General features: G+C 34.7%; 1 protein-coding gene across 1 annotated transcript; it reads left to right on the top strand.

Moving 5' to 3' along the window:
• The first annotated feature begins 12,574 nt into the window (after positions 1 to 12,574).
• LOC127101823 (secreted RxLR effector protein 161-like) lies at positions 12,575 to 13,042 on the top strand. The gene has a single exon (XM_051039264.1). The coding sequence runs from the start codon at positions 12,575 to 12,577 to the stop codon at positions 13,040 to 13,042; it is 468 nt and encodes a 155-aa protein (XP_050895221.1).
• Positions 13,043 to 18,099: the final 5,057 nt, after the last annotated feature.

The following is an 18,099-nucleotide window of genomic DNA, read 5'->3' as shown; positions in this document are numbered from 1 at the left end:
CAAACACACTCAAGGATCAAGCAAAACACACCAAACAAAGGTCATGGGATGGATCATGTTATCCTTAATATCAATCATCCATTTTGGTGGATTATGGTTTACACCTTATCAACACCCAAGTTCCATTGATATTAAGGATACATGAACGGATCAACCACGAATCAAGGGTTTGTTACAAGTCACGAGCATGAAGTCTCGGTTAAGAACCACCCAAAGGGAGTGTACTAGGGCTTAAACCTGCCAAACATGTTCTACAAGAGGTTCCCATAGTCATCATCCCATCTTTCGGATATTATCGGAGAAACGACTACTCGTATTCCAAAAATATTCTCAAGAGAGGCTCTTATGAGCATAGTATCCCGTAACAATCGTATCAAATCTTACACTTGAACGACTTTCGCACTACATCCTAAGAATAGGCCAAGATGGGCTTGGTAAACTAAGGTCCTTGGCTTCTAAGGTCTATATTGGAAAGAGTAATGTCTAAACATAACTATTTGTGTGACATTATTGATCCCAACATGACCTCCACCAAGTGAATGGACTTGCAAGTCAACTTGCTAAGGAATAACTCCACACAAGTCAACAAGACTACGCCATTCTCCTATCCTAATGTGCACTCGAGTCCGGGTATAGAACTCATCTCACAAAGATCACCAAGCATACAAGGAATTAATATCAAGCAAATCAATCATTACACACAATACTGTAATCCCAAATTGCACAAAAATATGTCACAAAGCAATACAATACAACAAAATGTGAAAAGTAGGCAAACCCACTAGGGCAATCTGTTTTGTGAGTTCCCCAGCAGAGTCGCCACTTTTCTGTAGCGGGGTATTCGTTACCATTAGAGATATTGACTAAATCCAAGGTAAATCATACAAGTCGAGTCGCCACCACACTTCTATTTACCCAAAGGAATGGTTAGAAAGCGAACAAAAACCTAAAAGTTTTATCGAATCAAAAACTAGTAAAAAAGAGAGTCAGAGATCTGGGTAAGGGGGTTGGTTATGCAATGGGAAGGTGTTAGGCACCCAAAACATCCTAGGTACTCCTAGGGAGACCTTTTCACACTTGTGGTAAGGTTGTTGTTTTGTGAAAATTTGTTTGTGCAAACATGATTGAAGAGATGAGAAGAGAATATACAAGTTATTTACATTTTGTTTCGATGGATAAACCCATTGCCTACGTACCATCTTAAAAAAGATTAGGATCAAAACCTCGTAGTTCGAGGTAAAAATCTCAAAATGAGTTTGTGAATTGATTGGTCCAAAAGCCTTAAGGTCTTTTGTTATCAAAGGGAGAAAACTCAACCTAAAACCACAAATCCACCATGTGAGGATAACTTCAACATGCTAGTGAGGGGTTAACCCTATAATAAGCATGGAAGACTCATTGTCCACCACTAAGGATATAGGTGAGTATTACATCTACCACAAAGATAACTCAAACCTAATAGCTAAAGGTTATGAAAAAGTTTAGAAAGTGGCCATTGAAACCACAAAAACACATTTGAATGGGTTATATTTACCAATTAGAAGTATATACAAAGTGGTCAAAGTTGACTTAAAGGTCCAATTCAAAATAAGTATGATGAAAAGAAAGTTTGAAAATCAAAAGCATAAGGCTTAGGTTTCTAATGTTTGAAAACAATGGTTAAATGTTTGCACAAAAGTTTTGGCTTGGGTTAGAGCGGAGAGAAGAAGAAGAAGGGCTAAAGTCCTAAGTAAAGCAAAAAGGTGAGGGATAAGAAGCAAAACCACAATGGAGTCCCTCTCTTGAGATCATATTGATGATCCAAGTAGCTCCTATCCTTTGGAATAAGCAAGCAAGTAAGTAAGTAATAGACTCGAGCAATCAACAATCAAATGAACTCTTGGAGGGTTCCTCAATGTATCTTGAATGTCTCTCTCTTAGGAGCTCATGGTAATGGTTCCTCAATTTGGCTCAAGTGGGAATCCCTAGCACAAAGGAAACACACATCAAAAGGTTCTATAATACAATCAAAGAATGGACAAGAGGGAGTTTAGAATATGGTCCTTTTAATGTTCATCTTCAACCTTAAGCATTCTAAAGGCCCAATGCCTAGTTGCTCTTTGACTCCAAATTTGCATAGGGAAAGTCCTAAAGTCTAAGTCCATTTTGTCCAATTCTTTGCATTTTGGTTTACAACAATTAAAACAAAACACAAGCACAATAATATATACACAATTATATGCTCAAGTGAGCAAAAGGCAAATGGCATTAACATAAACATGTGCTCAAGTGAGCAAAGGAAAAAGCAAATGAATAATATGTACAAGAATAGTAAATTGCATAACAGTAAAGTGCAAAAAGTAAATGTTAGTTGTTAATGGTTAGTGTTAGTAGTTAGTGAGCCATAAGGTAAATTTAACGCTATGTTAAGCAATCGTAATTGGACTTATGTAGAAGTCACAACTATCTGAGACCGGTCAATAATAATGTAGGCAACAACACAAGTTAGAAGTCTTGATTAGTGAACCAAGTTCCAACAACTTGCCATGCCAAAAAGAAAAAGAGAATTGATCTTGTATTGGTTTAAGCCTTTTGCATGATTTAGGAAACAACCTATCCTTAATGCAAAGCCATTCACTTGATCAATTGATCAAGATGAATTAGATTTGAATCAAAGAAGATTAAGTCTCCCTAATCAATGCTAACTTATCAACCTTCAACTCATTGATCAAAAAGAAAAAAAAGAAAAGAAGAAGAAGAAGAGGAGATGAATAATGGAAAAGGAAATGGAAAGAATAAAGTGCATAAGGTGAAATCAAATGTACCAATCCACATGTGTTGACCAAATGACATTGAAAGTCAAAGTCAAATAATGAGAAATCAGAAATGAGATGAAGATTGGAAGTCAAGCAATAAGCAAAATATTTTTGGCATTTTTAATATTAAAATAAACTTGAATTAAAATAAAAAGAGAGGTCAAACTTCAAAATCACTTCAAATCAACCTTGAAAGGTCCAAGTGATTTATCCCAAGTTCAACAAGGTCAAACAAAGTTTGACAAAAAATTTCAGCATTTTTAAAAGTCAGAAACTATTTTTAATCAATTAAAAATGAACAAAAATAACCTAATTGAACTAAAATCTCAAATAAATCTCAAATCAATTAAAAAATTGATGAGAATATTTTTCATAGATTCATCATCATTCAAATAGGTTAGGAAAATATTTTGGTATTTTTTGAATATCAAAAACTATTTAAAATGAATTAAAAACAACCAGAAAAGAGAAAATTCACAAAAAATACCAAATGACAAAATAAAAAATATTAAAAATCAAAATTAGAAACTAGAAATTATTTGGAGAAGAATGCAATTGGTCCCATATTTTTTGGAATTAAAATGAAGGAGATATGATTTTTTGAAAATAATGGAAATAAAAGAAATAAAATAAGAAAATAAGAAATTCAAAAAAACAAGGAGCGTCTGATCAAGCCTCATTAATTGACGTGGCTGATCAAACGCTCAAGAAGCGCGCGCTCATGGTAGGCTTCAGTCCACGCGTAACACCAACAATTATTAAAAGTCATAAGAAGCGAGGGCCAGGATTAGATCTGGAAATAAGAATGGACGACCACGATTGGATTTGGAGACCAGACGGTGGCCAGCGCCACCGTCTTCTCCGGCTAGCTCCGGTGAGAGCTCAAATTTGCAGAAGAGCAAATGTGCGCCAAAACACGCGATCCAGGTATCAATCGAAAGAGGAAGTGATGTACATCACTCCTATACCACTCACTTCCACTCTAGATTTCTATAAATGGAGAAATTAGAGATGGAAGCATGATGGTGTTCATCATGAACTTGATTAATTTCAAAAATTAAATGCACAGTAATGATGCCTCTATTGAGAGGACTTCAGCCAACACAAAATCCAAGCAAATAGATCAATAAATGGTGAGTTTCAAAGAGAAAACCAGTTGAAGAACAACCTTGAATTCTGGAGATTTGAGCTTGCTTCCTTGCTTCCTTTGGCCAAACAGAAGTACAATGGACTATGAGATGAATGTCTAGGAACTTTAGATCTAGAAATTCAACCTGATTTAGTTGAATTCAGATCTGAGAAATTGAAGAAAATTGGAATAGTTCCTTTAGGTGTGGCTCGGTTATCAGTTCAGCAGCATTTCAGGTTGATTCATGGATGAAATTTGAATGGAGTGAGGCTCTTATTTATAGATGGAATGGCAAGGCAAGTGTGATTCAATCCGTGTGCATGGAATTGGACATTCATTGCATGGGCTTGCATGATCTTTGAAAAGGCCCAAATTCAATGCCAAATGCAATCTGAAATCATACCAAAGTGAAATGGACGTGTAATCTGAATGGTAATTGCTTGTGCATGGAATTTTGAGGTGTTATGCATAATTGGACCAAAAACTTCTCCTCTTCGAAAATACCATTTGCCAAATCCAAACATGATCATGTGAGTAATGGTTGGAAAGGTTTTGATGTAAGGAACAATTGTTATGTTGGGCAAAAATCCATTTTAAGTGTGGAAATTGGTGAAATTTGAGTTTAAAGTGCAAGGTGCAAAACATGTAAAGGCAAAGTTTCTAAATTTGGCCAATGTTCAAGCCCCTCTATTTCAATGATGCAAAGCTCAAATGAGAAAACATCCAACATAAAAGTTGTAGATCTGCTCAAGACAATCAAACCGGACTTAAATTTTGCATCATTTGGATTTTTTATGAAAGAGTTATGGGCACTTGAAGTTGGACTTTTTGCCTTTTAATGCATTTGGTCCAAAAGGACCTATAATGTTTTGCATTATCACATGTATTTCCTTTGAGATTTTGAAATTTTGTTCAATATAACATTTGAAGTAGACATCCTAATCTTTCCAATTAATTTGATCCCACCTCAAAGTCATACAAAATGAATGAGTTATGTCCTAGGGAAGTTGACCCAAAATTAGGGTTTCAGTCAAAATGACCTATAATGTCTTGGAATGGGAAATGACCTTACAAGCTTCAAATCAATTTATTATGAACATTAAAGTTGTTCATATTGTCCTTAATAACATTTTTTCTTTTGGGATCATCTCCATTTGACCAACACATAAAAGGTTAGGTCTCAGTGCATTTCAAAATAATCAGATGAGTTGACTGATCAACTTCTCAAGTCCATGACTCATATCTTGATGAATTGATGATTGAGGACACTCAAATAAGTTCAAATATGCATGAAATGATGAATTAAAGAACTTCCCATGATTTTATTTGATCATGGGATGAGGTTGCTTCAAGAGCAAGGCATTGTGGTGCACAGATGAATTAGGGTTTATTTTGGGAACAAGCCTCAAACCCTTTGACTTGCCTTGATCAAAATGATGAATTGAGATACTAGGGAGGCATATTTGATGGAGGAGAGCTTTGGGAACCATTGCCATGCTTGCTATCATCTTCATTTGGCCATATCATTGTGTCCATGATCTCCTTGAAACTTTTGACCTTGTGATTACTCAAGCTACAAACAAAAGATGTTAGTGATATATTTTTGTGATTTTGATTAATAAACAAAATGAGAAAAACAATGATATAGAATTAAAGCATGCTTGGTGATCTCAAACCACTCACAAGAGGTCCCACCCAAAGGCAAAAGGAACCAAGATGCTTTTGATCCTTGAGGCTATGCAAATGCAATGTTATGATTCCATGAGGGATCTTAGGGTCAAAATTGGGGTCTTACACAAGTATCTTTTACAAAGAGAAAGAGTAAGAATATGATGAATTTGTAGAGAAGTGAAAGGAAAATAAAGGTTATGATTATTACAAAGAGAAAGTGGACTTAATTTAGGGCAAGGCTATGACCTAATTTAATTTAGGAATGAAGGTATTCTACAAGTGAAGATTCTAGGAATAAAAGATTAAGGTAATGACATAACGCTAACTAGGATTCCACATAGACCAAACCTAAATTTGTTTGAGGGAACTAGACTATAAGGACAAATGTGACCATTTAAAATGATTTTAGGGATCAAATTGGTCTTTTTAAAATTTATGAGACCAAAATGAAGGTCGAGTCAAAGATACAAGACTGAAAAGGATTAAATCTTAAATTTAAGTAGTAGAGAGAATTATATACAACTTTCTCTTGAAGTGTGTAGAATTGTCTCTTAGAAGCAAAAATAAAAGAGATGTTATAATTTGTAACCCGTGTAAACAAAATAAAGTCAATAATCAAGATACAAAAGGAAGCGTCCTTCCAAACTTCACTTTTAAAAGAGAGTACATATGATGATTAGTGTATCAAAATGAAGATTGTTTTTAGATCACATGATATTTTGGTGGTTGTTGAGAAATGCTATAAGAAATCACAAGATGAGAGAATTTCAAATGCAACATCTGCTAAAGAGTTGCAGGACAAGTCTTCAACCTTCAGCAAAGGAGAAGACGTAATAATGTATATCTCTGAATTCTAAGAGGTAAATTTGAATCCTTGCATATGGTATTTTGAATATGTTGATTGGTTTTGGGCTAGAGATCTTCAATGAAAATAACTTCCTTAATATAACAATAGACTTTTACTGATTTTGAACAAGATATCTTCATTTCATTCATAAACATTATAATTCATAATATTTTGTTTTTTTCTTTCCCGTGCAACTAAATTTCTACCTACAAAGGTAAAATACCAAGAAGTAAACCTTCTATTATTTATATTAATTTCCCAATTAACATTCATGTAAGCTTCGACCTATATATTCCCTCTATTTTTGAACATCAACTCCTTTCTTGGAGTACCTTTCAAATATCTTAATATCTTACAAAAAAAATTCAAATATCTTAATATCTTAATTTCTTCAATGTAGTACAACTCATTCATCTCTCTAAAATTTTCAATTGTCTTCCCCGAGTTTTGATCCTAATAAACACAAGTGGAAGAACCAAAAAGGACATAATAATTAGTATCCTTAAACAATTTATTAACATAGAGAATATTATAGGCAGATTTAGGAAAATGTAAAATAAATTGCAAAGTAATTTGCTCTTAAATTTTGATGATTCCTTTCCCCGCAATACTAGAATAACTACCATCAACTATCCAACTTTTTCAAACCCAAAACTGGGAAAATAGAAACGGAATTAATGAGATAAATTTATCATGTGTTCAGATGCCCCTAAATCTATTATCCAAGGATTGAAATGGTTTTGTAAAGATAATACCCAATAACACTTACTTGTTTGTGCCACAATTCCAACAGGTACATTAGGGGATGAGTTGAACTTTAGAAGTTTCAGAAGGTGATACATTTGATCCTTAGTAAATGGAGACAAAGCATCCTCATTGAATGTATGCATAGGGAGGTCACCAAAATAGCATGTCTTACCATTGTTTAGTGTACCGTGTATAATACCCAAAAAATTTACCCTCCCTCTCTTACCTTTTGCTTAGTTTCATTTCCATACATGACATTATATCATGCATCATTCTAACATCATCGTGACCATTGAATTTGGTCATTGGCTCACAAGCATGGTCAAATTCATGATTTAATCTTAAATGTTAATTCTCTGTATTTGTGATTGGCGGTAATTTTTGTAAAACTAACTTAGCAGTAACATGTTGAACAAGATGTCCTAACATATGGATCTGACATCTTGTCTATTACAGGATTACATCTTGGTAACGGTTTGTTTGATTATCAAATTACTGAATATTCTGAGAATATTAAGTAATCCTATGTGGCGTCCAAGATTGAGGAATCAGAGATTCTATTTGAATTTAAGGTTATTCTGTTTTTCTAAATGTTGAGACATTTTAGGAAACTCTTGATTGTAGACCTATTTTATGGAGATTATTCTGCAGACTTTTAGTAGCTTCCTTGCCGCGATTTTGAAGCCCAAATCCAATCCAGACTATGGTTATAAATAGAATGCCACAAACCTAATACGAGTACGAATCAAATATTATTGTACTAAGTTATTAGGGTTTGTGTGTTAATTGTGAGTATCTCTAATATCATCTTGGTATAAGAGTAGGACTGTCTCTATTGAGTTTTAAGTTCTGTCAATCACTCTTAAGCTTTTAAGCATGAAGTGATTGTGTGTCTTTGAAGTGTAACTTCTGAAACTTACAAAAGAGTATTGTTTCATCACTATTGTGATTGAAAGGGAAATGAGGGGGTCTTATACCTAGGCGAGTCTTAGGTAGAATTTAAGTATGGGTAGTGATTAAGGAGTAGATTGTAAACTAGAGATAGTTTACTGAAAGTCTACAAACTGATACTATTTAGTGGATTTCCTCCCTGGCTTGGTAGCCCCCAAATGTAGGTGTTGTTGTACACCGAACTGGGTTAACAACTCTGTGTCTTATGTTACTTTCAATACTCTTAAATGTATGTTATATTGTCATTGTATTTTGATCAGATATCAATGTTTCGACATCTCTTAGGACATCTAATATCTGCATACTAGAAATTCAATTGGTATCAGAGTAGGCATCCTGCTCTGTGTCTAGATGAGATTCAGGCAAGATACTTTCTGGTACAGTGGACAAGGAAGGAAGATTTGTGAACAAAACACCCATTCTTGATGGAACCAACTATGACTACTAGAAAGCTCGTATGGAGGCCTTTATTAAATCCATAGAAAACAAGGCTTGGAAACCTGTGGTCAAGGTATAACATCCATCAATGGCTAGAGATAAAGATGGTAAGATTACCGATGTGCTAAAGACTGAGCAAGAATGGGATGATGAAGATGATAAATTATCTCAGCGAAACTCCAAAGCATTGAATACACTGTTCAATGGAGTGGACAAGAACATCTTTAGACTGATAAATAATTGTACTATTTCTAAAGATGCTTGGGAGATCTTGAAGACTGCTCATGAAGGAACCTCTAAGGTGAAGATGTCAATACTTCAACTTCTTACCACCAAGTTTGAGAACTTAAGAATGAAAGAGGATGGGAGCATTCATGACTTTCACATGAATATTATTGAGATAGCCAATGCCTCAAGTGCCCTGGGGGAGAAGATGTCAGAAGCCAAGTTGGTCAGAAAAATTCTCATATCTCTTCCAAAGAGATTTGACATGAAAGTAACTGCCATCAAAGAAACCCAAGATATAAACAACATGAAAGTTGATGAACTTATGGGATATCTTTAGACCTTTGAATTGGGGATTAGTGAAAAATTTGAAAAGAAAAAAAGAATAGTATTTGTTTCTAATGTTGAAGACTTAGAAGATGAATGTGACCTAGATATAGATGAAGGGATATCTAATGCTATTGTGTTACTTGGAAGACAATTTAACAAAGTGATGAAAAAGATGGACTGGAAGACAAGATCAAATGTCAAGAACAAGTCATTCGACATCAACAAAAATTAGGATTTTGGGAGAAGGCCCAAAACTGAAGAAAAGACTAACTAAGGAAAAGGAATCCAATGTCTTGGATGTGAAGGGTTTGACCACATAAGAGCTGAGTGTCCCACTTATCTCAAGAAGCAGAATAAGGGTTTGTCTGTGTCATGGTCAGAAGATGATTCTGAAAGTGATCCTGAAGTGGAATCTGCCAAATAGGTTACTGCCTTGATTGGAATTTATGATTCTGATGAAAAATCAGATTATGAAGATCAAACTTTAGAGGAACTTGTTAAGTCATACAAGGAGTTGTGCCTCAGAAGTGAAGAAGTGTGTCAACCGGGAGAATATAAAAATAAGGTTATTTCCCAACTACAAGCTGAAAAAGTAGAGCATTTGTCTATCATATCTGATTTGAAGGATGAAGTTGGATTGCTCAATTCAAAACTTGACAAAATGACTAAGTCTATAACAATGCTTAACAGTAGTTCCGATGTGCTGGAGGAGATTCTTCAAACTGGTAAGAATGCTGGAAATGTTAAAGATCTTGGTTATGATAATCAAGTTGTGATGAACAAAGGAAAAGGGTCTGAAAGGAATTTTGTTCATCCTAAAAGAAAATAGGAACAAGTGATGCCAAATCAAATGTCCTAACATCCGCAAAGAAATCAGGATGATTACTCAGGAAGCAAGACCCAACGATGAAGATGTCATCATTGTGGAAGGTTTGGTCACATAAAAACCTACTATTACAAACTATATGGCTATCCCAAACCTGTTTCACAACCTAATAAAAAAACAGACTATTGTTAAAGCAAAGAAAAAGTGGATTCCCAGAAATGGCATTTTTGGACTCATAGTTCACACCTCCCTCAGAGCCTCTGCTAGTGAAGATTGGTGTTTTGATAGTGGTTGTTCTAGACACATGACTGGTGTCAATAAATTATTGGTGGATATTAAATCATATTCTAATAGCTATGTCACTTTTGGATATGGATCAAAAGGTGAAATAAAGGGTGTTGGAAAGATGGACTATCCTGGACTGCCTACTCTTGATGATGTATTGTTTGTTAAAGGGTTGACTGCTAATTTGATAAGTATTAGTCAACTATGTGACCAAGGTCTCAAAGTTAACTTTACTAAATCTAAATTCCTGGTAACAAATGAGAAGAATGAAGTTATCATGAAGGGAGCCAGATCAAAAGATAACTACTATCTGTGGACTCCTCAAGAAACAAATTGTTTCTCCACATGCTTGATGTGAAAAGAGATCAAAAGCTTGGTCACTTAAATCTGAAAGGTATAAAGAAAGTTTTGTCAAAGGAAGAAGTCAGAGGTATTCCTAAGCTGAAAATTGATGAAGGAAGAATTTGTGATGAATGTCAAATTGGGAAGAAAACAAAGATGTCACATAAGAAGCTCCAACATTTGACCACTTCAAAAGTTATAGAGCTACTTCATATGGACTTGATGGGACCTATGCGGGTTGAAAGTCTTGGAGGAAAGAGGTATACCTATGCTGTTGTTGATAACTTCTCAAGGTTCGCCCGGGTGAATTTCATCAAAGAGAAGTCAGAAGTGTTTGAAGTATTTAAATAACTTTGTCAAAAGATTCAAAGAGAGAAGGATTGTGGTATTGTCAGAATTAGAAGTGACCATGGGAAGGACTTTGAAAATAGCAAGTTTGATGAATTATGCACTTCTGAAGGGATTAGTCATGAGTTTTCTTCACCTATCACCCCTAAACAGAATGGTGTGGTTGAGTGCAAGAATAGGATTATTCAATAATGTGCTAGGATCATGCTTCATGCTAAGAAACTACCATATCATTTTTAGGTTGAAGCCATGAACGCTGCCTGTTATGTCCTTAATAGAGTGACTATCAAATCTGGTACATCTGCTACACTTTATGAACCGTGGAAAGGAAGAAAGCCAATTGTGAAGTATTTCCATGCATTTGGAAGTAAATGTTATATTTTGGAAGATCGTGAGGAGAGGAGAAAAATGGATCCTAAAAGTGATGAGGGAATTTTTCTAGGATACTCTATAAATAGTAGAGCTTATAGAGTATTCAACTCCGGAACTAAGGTGATGATGGAATCCATAAATATTGTTGATGATGACTCAACTAAAGAAGCTGATGTCACAAATGATTTTGAAACATCTATGAATGATGTTCCTGAAGATGTTGCAGACTCAAGTGCTAATACTGAACCTGTAGAGACTGAGTCGACTGACAAATGACCTTCCATCAGAATTCATAAAGATCATCCTAAGGAGCTTATAATAGGAAATCTAAATGAAGGGATAATTACCAGATCAAGGGAAGTTGTGTCAAATGCCTGTTTTGTTTCTAAATTTGAACCCAATAATATCAAGGAGGCCTTGACTTATGAGTTCTGGATTAATGTTATGCAAGATGAACTTGTCCAATTCAAAAGAAATGAGGTTTAGGATTTGGTACCAAGACCTGAAGGGACAAATGTTATTGGTACTAAATGGTTGTATAAGAACAAGTCAGATGATCAAGGTGTTGTTACCAGAAACAAAGCCAGACTTGTTGCTCAAGGATACACCCAAATGGAAGGAGTGGACTTTAATGAAACATTTGCTCTTGTGGCTCGCTTGGAATCTATCAGAATGTTACTTGGAATGGCATGTCTTTTAAAGTTCAAGTTGTTCCAAATGGATGTTAAAATGCATTTTTAAATGGATACTTAAATGAATAAGTATATGTTGAACATCCAAAAGGATTTGTCGATCCTACTTTCCTTAATCATGTGTTCAAACTAAAGAAGGCATTGTATGGTTTAAAATAAGCTCCAATAGCTTGGTATGAAAGGTTAACTGAGTTTCTCATCAACCATGGATATAGAAAGGGTGGAATTTATAAGACTCTCTTTGTCAAAGAGAAGGATGGAAAACTTATGATAGCTCAGATCTATGTGAATGATATTGTATTTAGAGGGATGTCAGAGGAGATGGTCTAACATTTTGTCAAGCAAATGCAATCGGAGTTTGAAATGAGTTTGGTAGGTGAATTAACTTACTTTCTTGGACTCCAAGTCAAATAGATGGAAGACTCCATCTTTCTTTGTCAAAGAAAATATGCAAAGAATATTGTGGAAAAATTTGGATTGGATAATGCTAGTCACAAAAGGACTCCTACTCCTACACACCTTAAGTTATCTAATGATGAAAAGGGCATTAGTCTTGATCATATTTTATAGAGAAGCATGATTGGTAGTCTTCTATACCTTATAACAAGCAGACCAGATATAACTTTTGCTGTTGGAGTTTGTGCTAGATATCAAGCAGAACCCAAAGTGAGTCACATCAATCAAGTAAAAAGGATTTTGAAGTATATGAATGGTACATGTGATTATGGAATGTTGTATTCTCATGATTCAAATTCCATGTTAGTGGGGTATTATGATGTGGATTGGGCTGGTAGTGCTGATGACAGGAAGAGTACCTCTGGAGGATGTTTCTTTTTAGGAAACAATTTGGTTTCATGGTTCAATAAGAAATATAATTGTGTATCCCTATCTATTGCTGAAGATGAGTACATAGCAGCAGGTAGCAACTGCTCTCAAATAATATGGATGAAACAAATATTGACTGAATATAATGTCACACAAGATGTCATGACGTTATTCTATGACAACTTAAGTGCTATTAATATCTCCAAAAATCCTATTTAGCATAGTAGGACTAAACACATTGACATCAGGCATCATTTTATTAGAGAAATTGTTGAAGATAAAGTCATAACACTTGAGCATGTTAGTGTAGCAGTAAATTCATGATCATCAAGCTATGGATAAGCTAGACATCAAATAACAAGAGTCGCCACCGCACTTTTATTGTTTCCAAGGGAAAAGGGAAAAAGTACGAACAAAACCCAAAAGTAAGAAGTTTTCAAATCAAAACTAATAAAATGTCAGAGATTACAGGTAAGGGGGTTGGTTACACAGAGGGAAGGTGTTAGCACCCAAAGTGTCCTAGGTACTCCTAGGGAGCCCTTTTTGTGTGCATATGTATTTTGTACAAAATGATGTTTACAAACAAATAGAATGGGGGGATGAGAAAATAATTTATTAATTATATTTTTGTGTTTGACAAGCCCTTCGGACTTGTGCCAACGTACCAACATAAAAATGAGGGATCAAAACCTTGTAGTTCGTGATACAAATTTCAAAGTGGATGTATTGCTTTTAACAAAAATTAAGTTTGAAAGGCACAAAGGCCCAAAAATGGTTTGAATGAGTTAGTTCTTTTTTGATTTTTTGAAAGTTTAAGTCAAGTATAATTAGATCTATATACAATTTTAATTAAGAAAAGGAAGTTTGAAAATTCAATGGCATAAGGCCAAAGTTTCTATCTTTGCAAAGTGGTCAAAGTTTAGAACAAAACTAGTTCAAACAAAGAAAATTTTAAAAATGAGGGAGAGATTTTGAAATTAAAGAAATGGGGAGGAGATGAAGAGACTAATCCTATGCAAAAAATTAAAAGTTAAGGGTTGAAAAGATCTGACCAATGGGTAGCAATCCAATAGACAAGAATGTCAATAGAAACCCAAATTCCCTTGGACATTTAGAATCAAGCAACACACAAATGCACAATTAGATCAATCTTGAATAACAAGGCATCAAATAAAGATAGCCACATCCAAGCTTAGCCACTCCATGATCTTTTTTAAGATAGTCCATGTAACAGATGAATTCACAAGTCACAGGTTCAAAATAACAGCTTCGCAATGATCATGTTGTAGATGAACTCAAAGGGGTCTTCAAAGATGTATCAGATAAAATCCAAATTGCAAGCACTTGGTTTCATGAAAGTTGGCATTGGCAAAGTCCTTTAGCATAAGAATTTTGCCTCAATTTTAAGTCCATTTGTCCAAGATCAAGTCAACAGTCCACACAAAAGTTTATCTTTTAGGATTTTTGTTGTTATTATGTACATTAATGGTCTAAGGCCACACAAACAAACAAAGTATAGAGAAAATGGAATATATCACACAATATGGTCCAAGTGGACAAAATGAAAATTGCATTAACATAAATAATTAGAATGGTATGAATAATGGAAAATGAATAAAAGACTAAAATTAAATGACATTAAAGTAAATGGCTTGAAATTAAAAGTTAGTTGTTAATGAGTTAGAAGTTAGTATTGTTTTTCTTTTACCTTTTTTTTTGAGTCATTCTTTGGAGAACACCCAACCCACTTATCACAAGCATGGATCCTTGAGCCAAAACATCTTCCAAAAAGGAAGGAAGAAAGGCCAAGTTTACACACAATACCATGAAAGAGGGGAGACTTACAATCTCATTAACTAGAATGCTATGCCTTTTGTGTCACAAATTTAGCGCTATGTTAAGCAATCGTAATTGGACTTATGTAGAAGTCACAACTATTTGAGATTGGGAAATAGAATTTTGGTGTTAATGCATATTAGAGACATAGTATAATGGGATATGCTCATGAAACATACCACACACAAAAAGAATATGCAAAAGAGGTGGCCTAATCTCATTCATACTTATGTTGATTTTTCAATCAACTAGCCTTAGGACTTTGAGATATCATAGGCCAAATGAAATGAATGCATAAAGAATGGGAATGAGATGAAGAGGGAGGGGAATGAATCAAAACTCAAATTGGTCGAAGGAGGAATTTTACCAAATTAATATCATCCATTCATTTTGGGAGATGGAATGTGCATTCCATCAATCCCCTAAATCCAATGATATTAACTTGACAAAGTCAAATCAACCTTGACCAAGGCCCAACAATAAGAGTCAAACTCAAACAAGTTATCACAATTGGTCAACACAATTAATTGACATTTATTCAAATTAAGAAGACTAAAATAATACATTTAAATTAAATATGGTTTGTCAAATTCCTAAAACCTCATCAAAACTACAAAGAAATGGCCATGAGATTTATCATAGGTCAAACAAGGTCAAAAGACTTTGGAGAAAAAATTTCAGAATTTTTAAAGACTTAAAAAGTATTTTTAAACAATTAAAAACAAACACAAAATAAATTAAATCATGAAAAATATTAATAATGATCCAAAAATTAATTTTAATTCAAAATATAAAAGAGGAAATTATTTGAAATTTTTTGGTGAAACTCTCATATTTTTTGGATCAATATTAAAATTAATATGAATTAATGAAAATAAAACAAATTAAATGAAATTCAAATAATCATAAAAAAACGTGGACTACTTGATCTCCCTAATTAATTAAGGTGGAAGATCAAGTGGCCATCAACGTGCTTTCCACCATAGTCACGAGTCAATGCGTAACACAAATGGTAATTACAAGCAACGCATGAGATTAAAACAAATCAACTAGATCCAATAGCTGGGAGACGTGCCAACGCATCGTCGGAGCTGTAACTCCGGTCTTCCTCTCCGGTGGACCTCACCGGACTGGTCCATCCTCAACCATCACCAAAATAAAAAAGGAGGACATGATCTGAAAGAAAAAATGGCGTAGAGCACGAATCTGACCTCAATTTCAACTAACTCCAAATATATAAAAAGATATGAGGAGTTGAATTTTGAGGTGTGTCAACTGAGTTGCTTCGATTTGACCTCTAAGAAACTCAATCTTCTTGCCTACATTGGTAGGACTTCAGACAACCAAAGATCCAAGAGAATTGAGTAGAATTGAGTGAGAATCGAAGAGATGAAGTTTTCTGAAAATTACCTTCAATGCTATGCAGAACTTGATGTTGCTTGCTTCAAACACGATCTGATCACACTTGAGAAGCTAGCAGGAAGTGATTGGAAAGGTTGCAAGGTTGTGGATCCTGGAGTTCTTGAATCTCCAATAGTTGAGATTCAAACTCAAATTTCAAATTGAAATTTCTCAGGTTTTCCTTTAGAATGAGAGGGTTTGAATTAGGGGGCAAAGCTGGTGCGCAAGGTGTCATTCAAATGAGCTCATACGCCTTCTATGTATAGCCAAAGGGAATGATATTTGCACACTTCAAAATCTGTCCAAAATTGGCAATGTGAATGGCACGGGTGCATGGGCATGTACAGGCCCATGATGTAATGCATTAAGGTCCAAAATGATTCAACTTGAAGTCTGAATGAAGCTTGAATGGCAAGGCAAGTTGAAATGAAGTTTGTACATTTGATTCTTTCCAATGATGCAGCCCTGTTAAAGCCATGCATAGACCTATCAATCTTCATCCAAAACGCATGAACTCGGGTTCTTTTGAAAGCTTGGATCAAGGGGAATAAGTTTGATGTTCAACACTTTTTCATTTGGAGCTTGGAACATGGATAATTTTGAGGTGGAAGTTTGGAAATTTCAACATGTTGAAATTTTTTTTATGTGTCAAGCCATATATCTCAATATTGCGCCTTACTTAACTTTGTATGTGAGCTTCAAATGAGAAAAGTGTCTTCATAAAAGTTGTATCTCTTTCAAAGACCTTAAAAATGGCCACCAATTTCATGTCATATGGATTTAGAATGATAAAGTTATGCATTTTTGAAGTTTGGAAAAATCACTTGTTCAATGGTATAGGTCAAAAATGACCTATAATGTATCCTCATATCACATGCTCATAAAAGTTAAATTTGCTTCCACTCCAAACATCAAAGTTGACTTAGACATCTTGAATTTGATTGTGCGACTTGGAAATATTTCATATCATAAAAATTTGAGCAAGTTATGGCCTTGGGAAGTTGACTTTCATATTAGGGTTTAGACAAAATGATCTATAATGTTTCAACATAGAAAATGATTTTCCAAGAAAAACTAGCTCTAGGTCTCAACATGAAAGTTGTTTGTAATGTCATTTAGAGTAACTTTGCTCTTGGAATAATTTTCATATGGTTTAAATTGTAGGAGATAGGGTCTAGGGAGACCCAGTTTTGATCAGATGAATTCATCTGGCCAACCACCATCAACCAACTTGCTAACCTTCAATCCTCTTGACTTTCTAGGCTCATGGTAGATCATATATGCATAAGATGATGAATTTTGAAGTTTCCCTTGAGAAATTTGATAAATTGGTGAGATAGCTTGTTGGAGAAGTTACTTAAGATACCCAGTCAAACTAGGGTTTCCAAGGCAAGTCACTTCCAAACTCTTGAAGAACACTTGATAAAAATAACATGTAGGAATCAATAGAACTCATATATTATGCTCATAACCATTCTTGGATCAATTCATGGTTGTTCTCTTTGTCATGAGGGTCTCAACCCTAGATATGAACTTGATAAATCAATCGGATCATGCCTTACCTACAAAAGAGTTAGGCAAATGCAAAGACATATTTTTGGTATTTTGGTTAGTAAAATGATAATATACAAGTATGATACAATCACATAGTGCTAGGTGATCTCTCCCAAAACAAACCCAATGAAAGAGGGGTAAGGAGGATGCCAAGGTATGATCCCAATGCTAATGCTTATGATGAAATTGCATGAGGGATCTTAGGGTCAAAATTGGGGTCTTACAACTGCCCCTATTTAAGGACATTCTAACTGAGGAGGCGAAGGTTAAAATCTTCATGTCGACTCAGTAGAATGGGCTTACATAATAACATAGAAACAAATTTTGGTCCCTAAGAGACCTCATGATGCAAATGATATGAATGCAAAAGTTAATGCCCTGTAGGGAAATATTGCCACAAAGGAAAAGAAATCAGAGAGACTGAAAGTCCGCAGGAGTATAATGTATTCCGTAAGGAAAACTCACTGGGGAGACAGGGTCTCTGG

This window comes from Lathyrus oleraceus, chromosome 7 (genome assembly GCF_024323335.1).
Source record: "Lathyrus oleraceus cultivar Zhongwan6 chromosome 7, CAAS_Psat_ZW6_1.0, whole genome shotgun sequence".
NCBI classification, from domain to species: domain Eukaryota; kingdom Viridiplantae; phylum Streptophyta; class Magnoliopsida; order Fabales; family Fabaceae; genus Lathyrus; species Lathyrus oleraceus.
The sequence above is the reverse complement of the archived record's forward strand: the minus strand, read 5'-3'. Positions and strand labels throughout refer to the sequence as shown.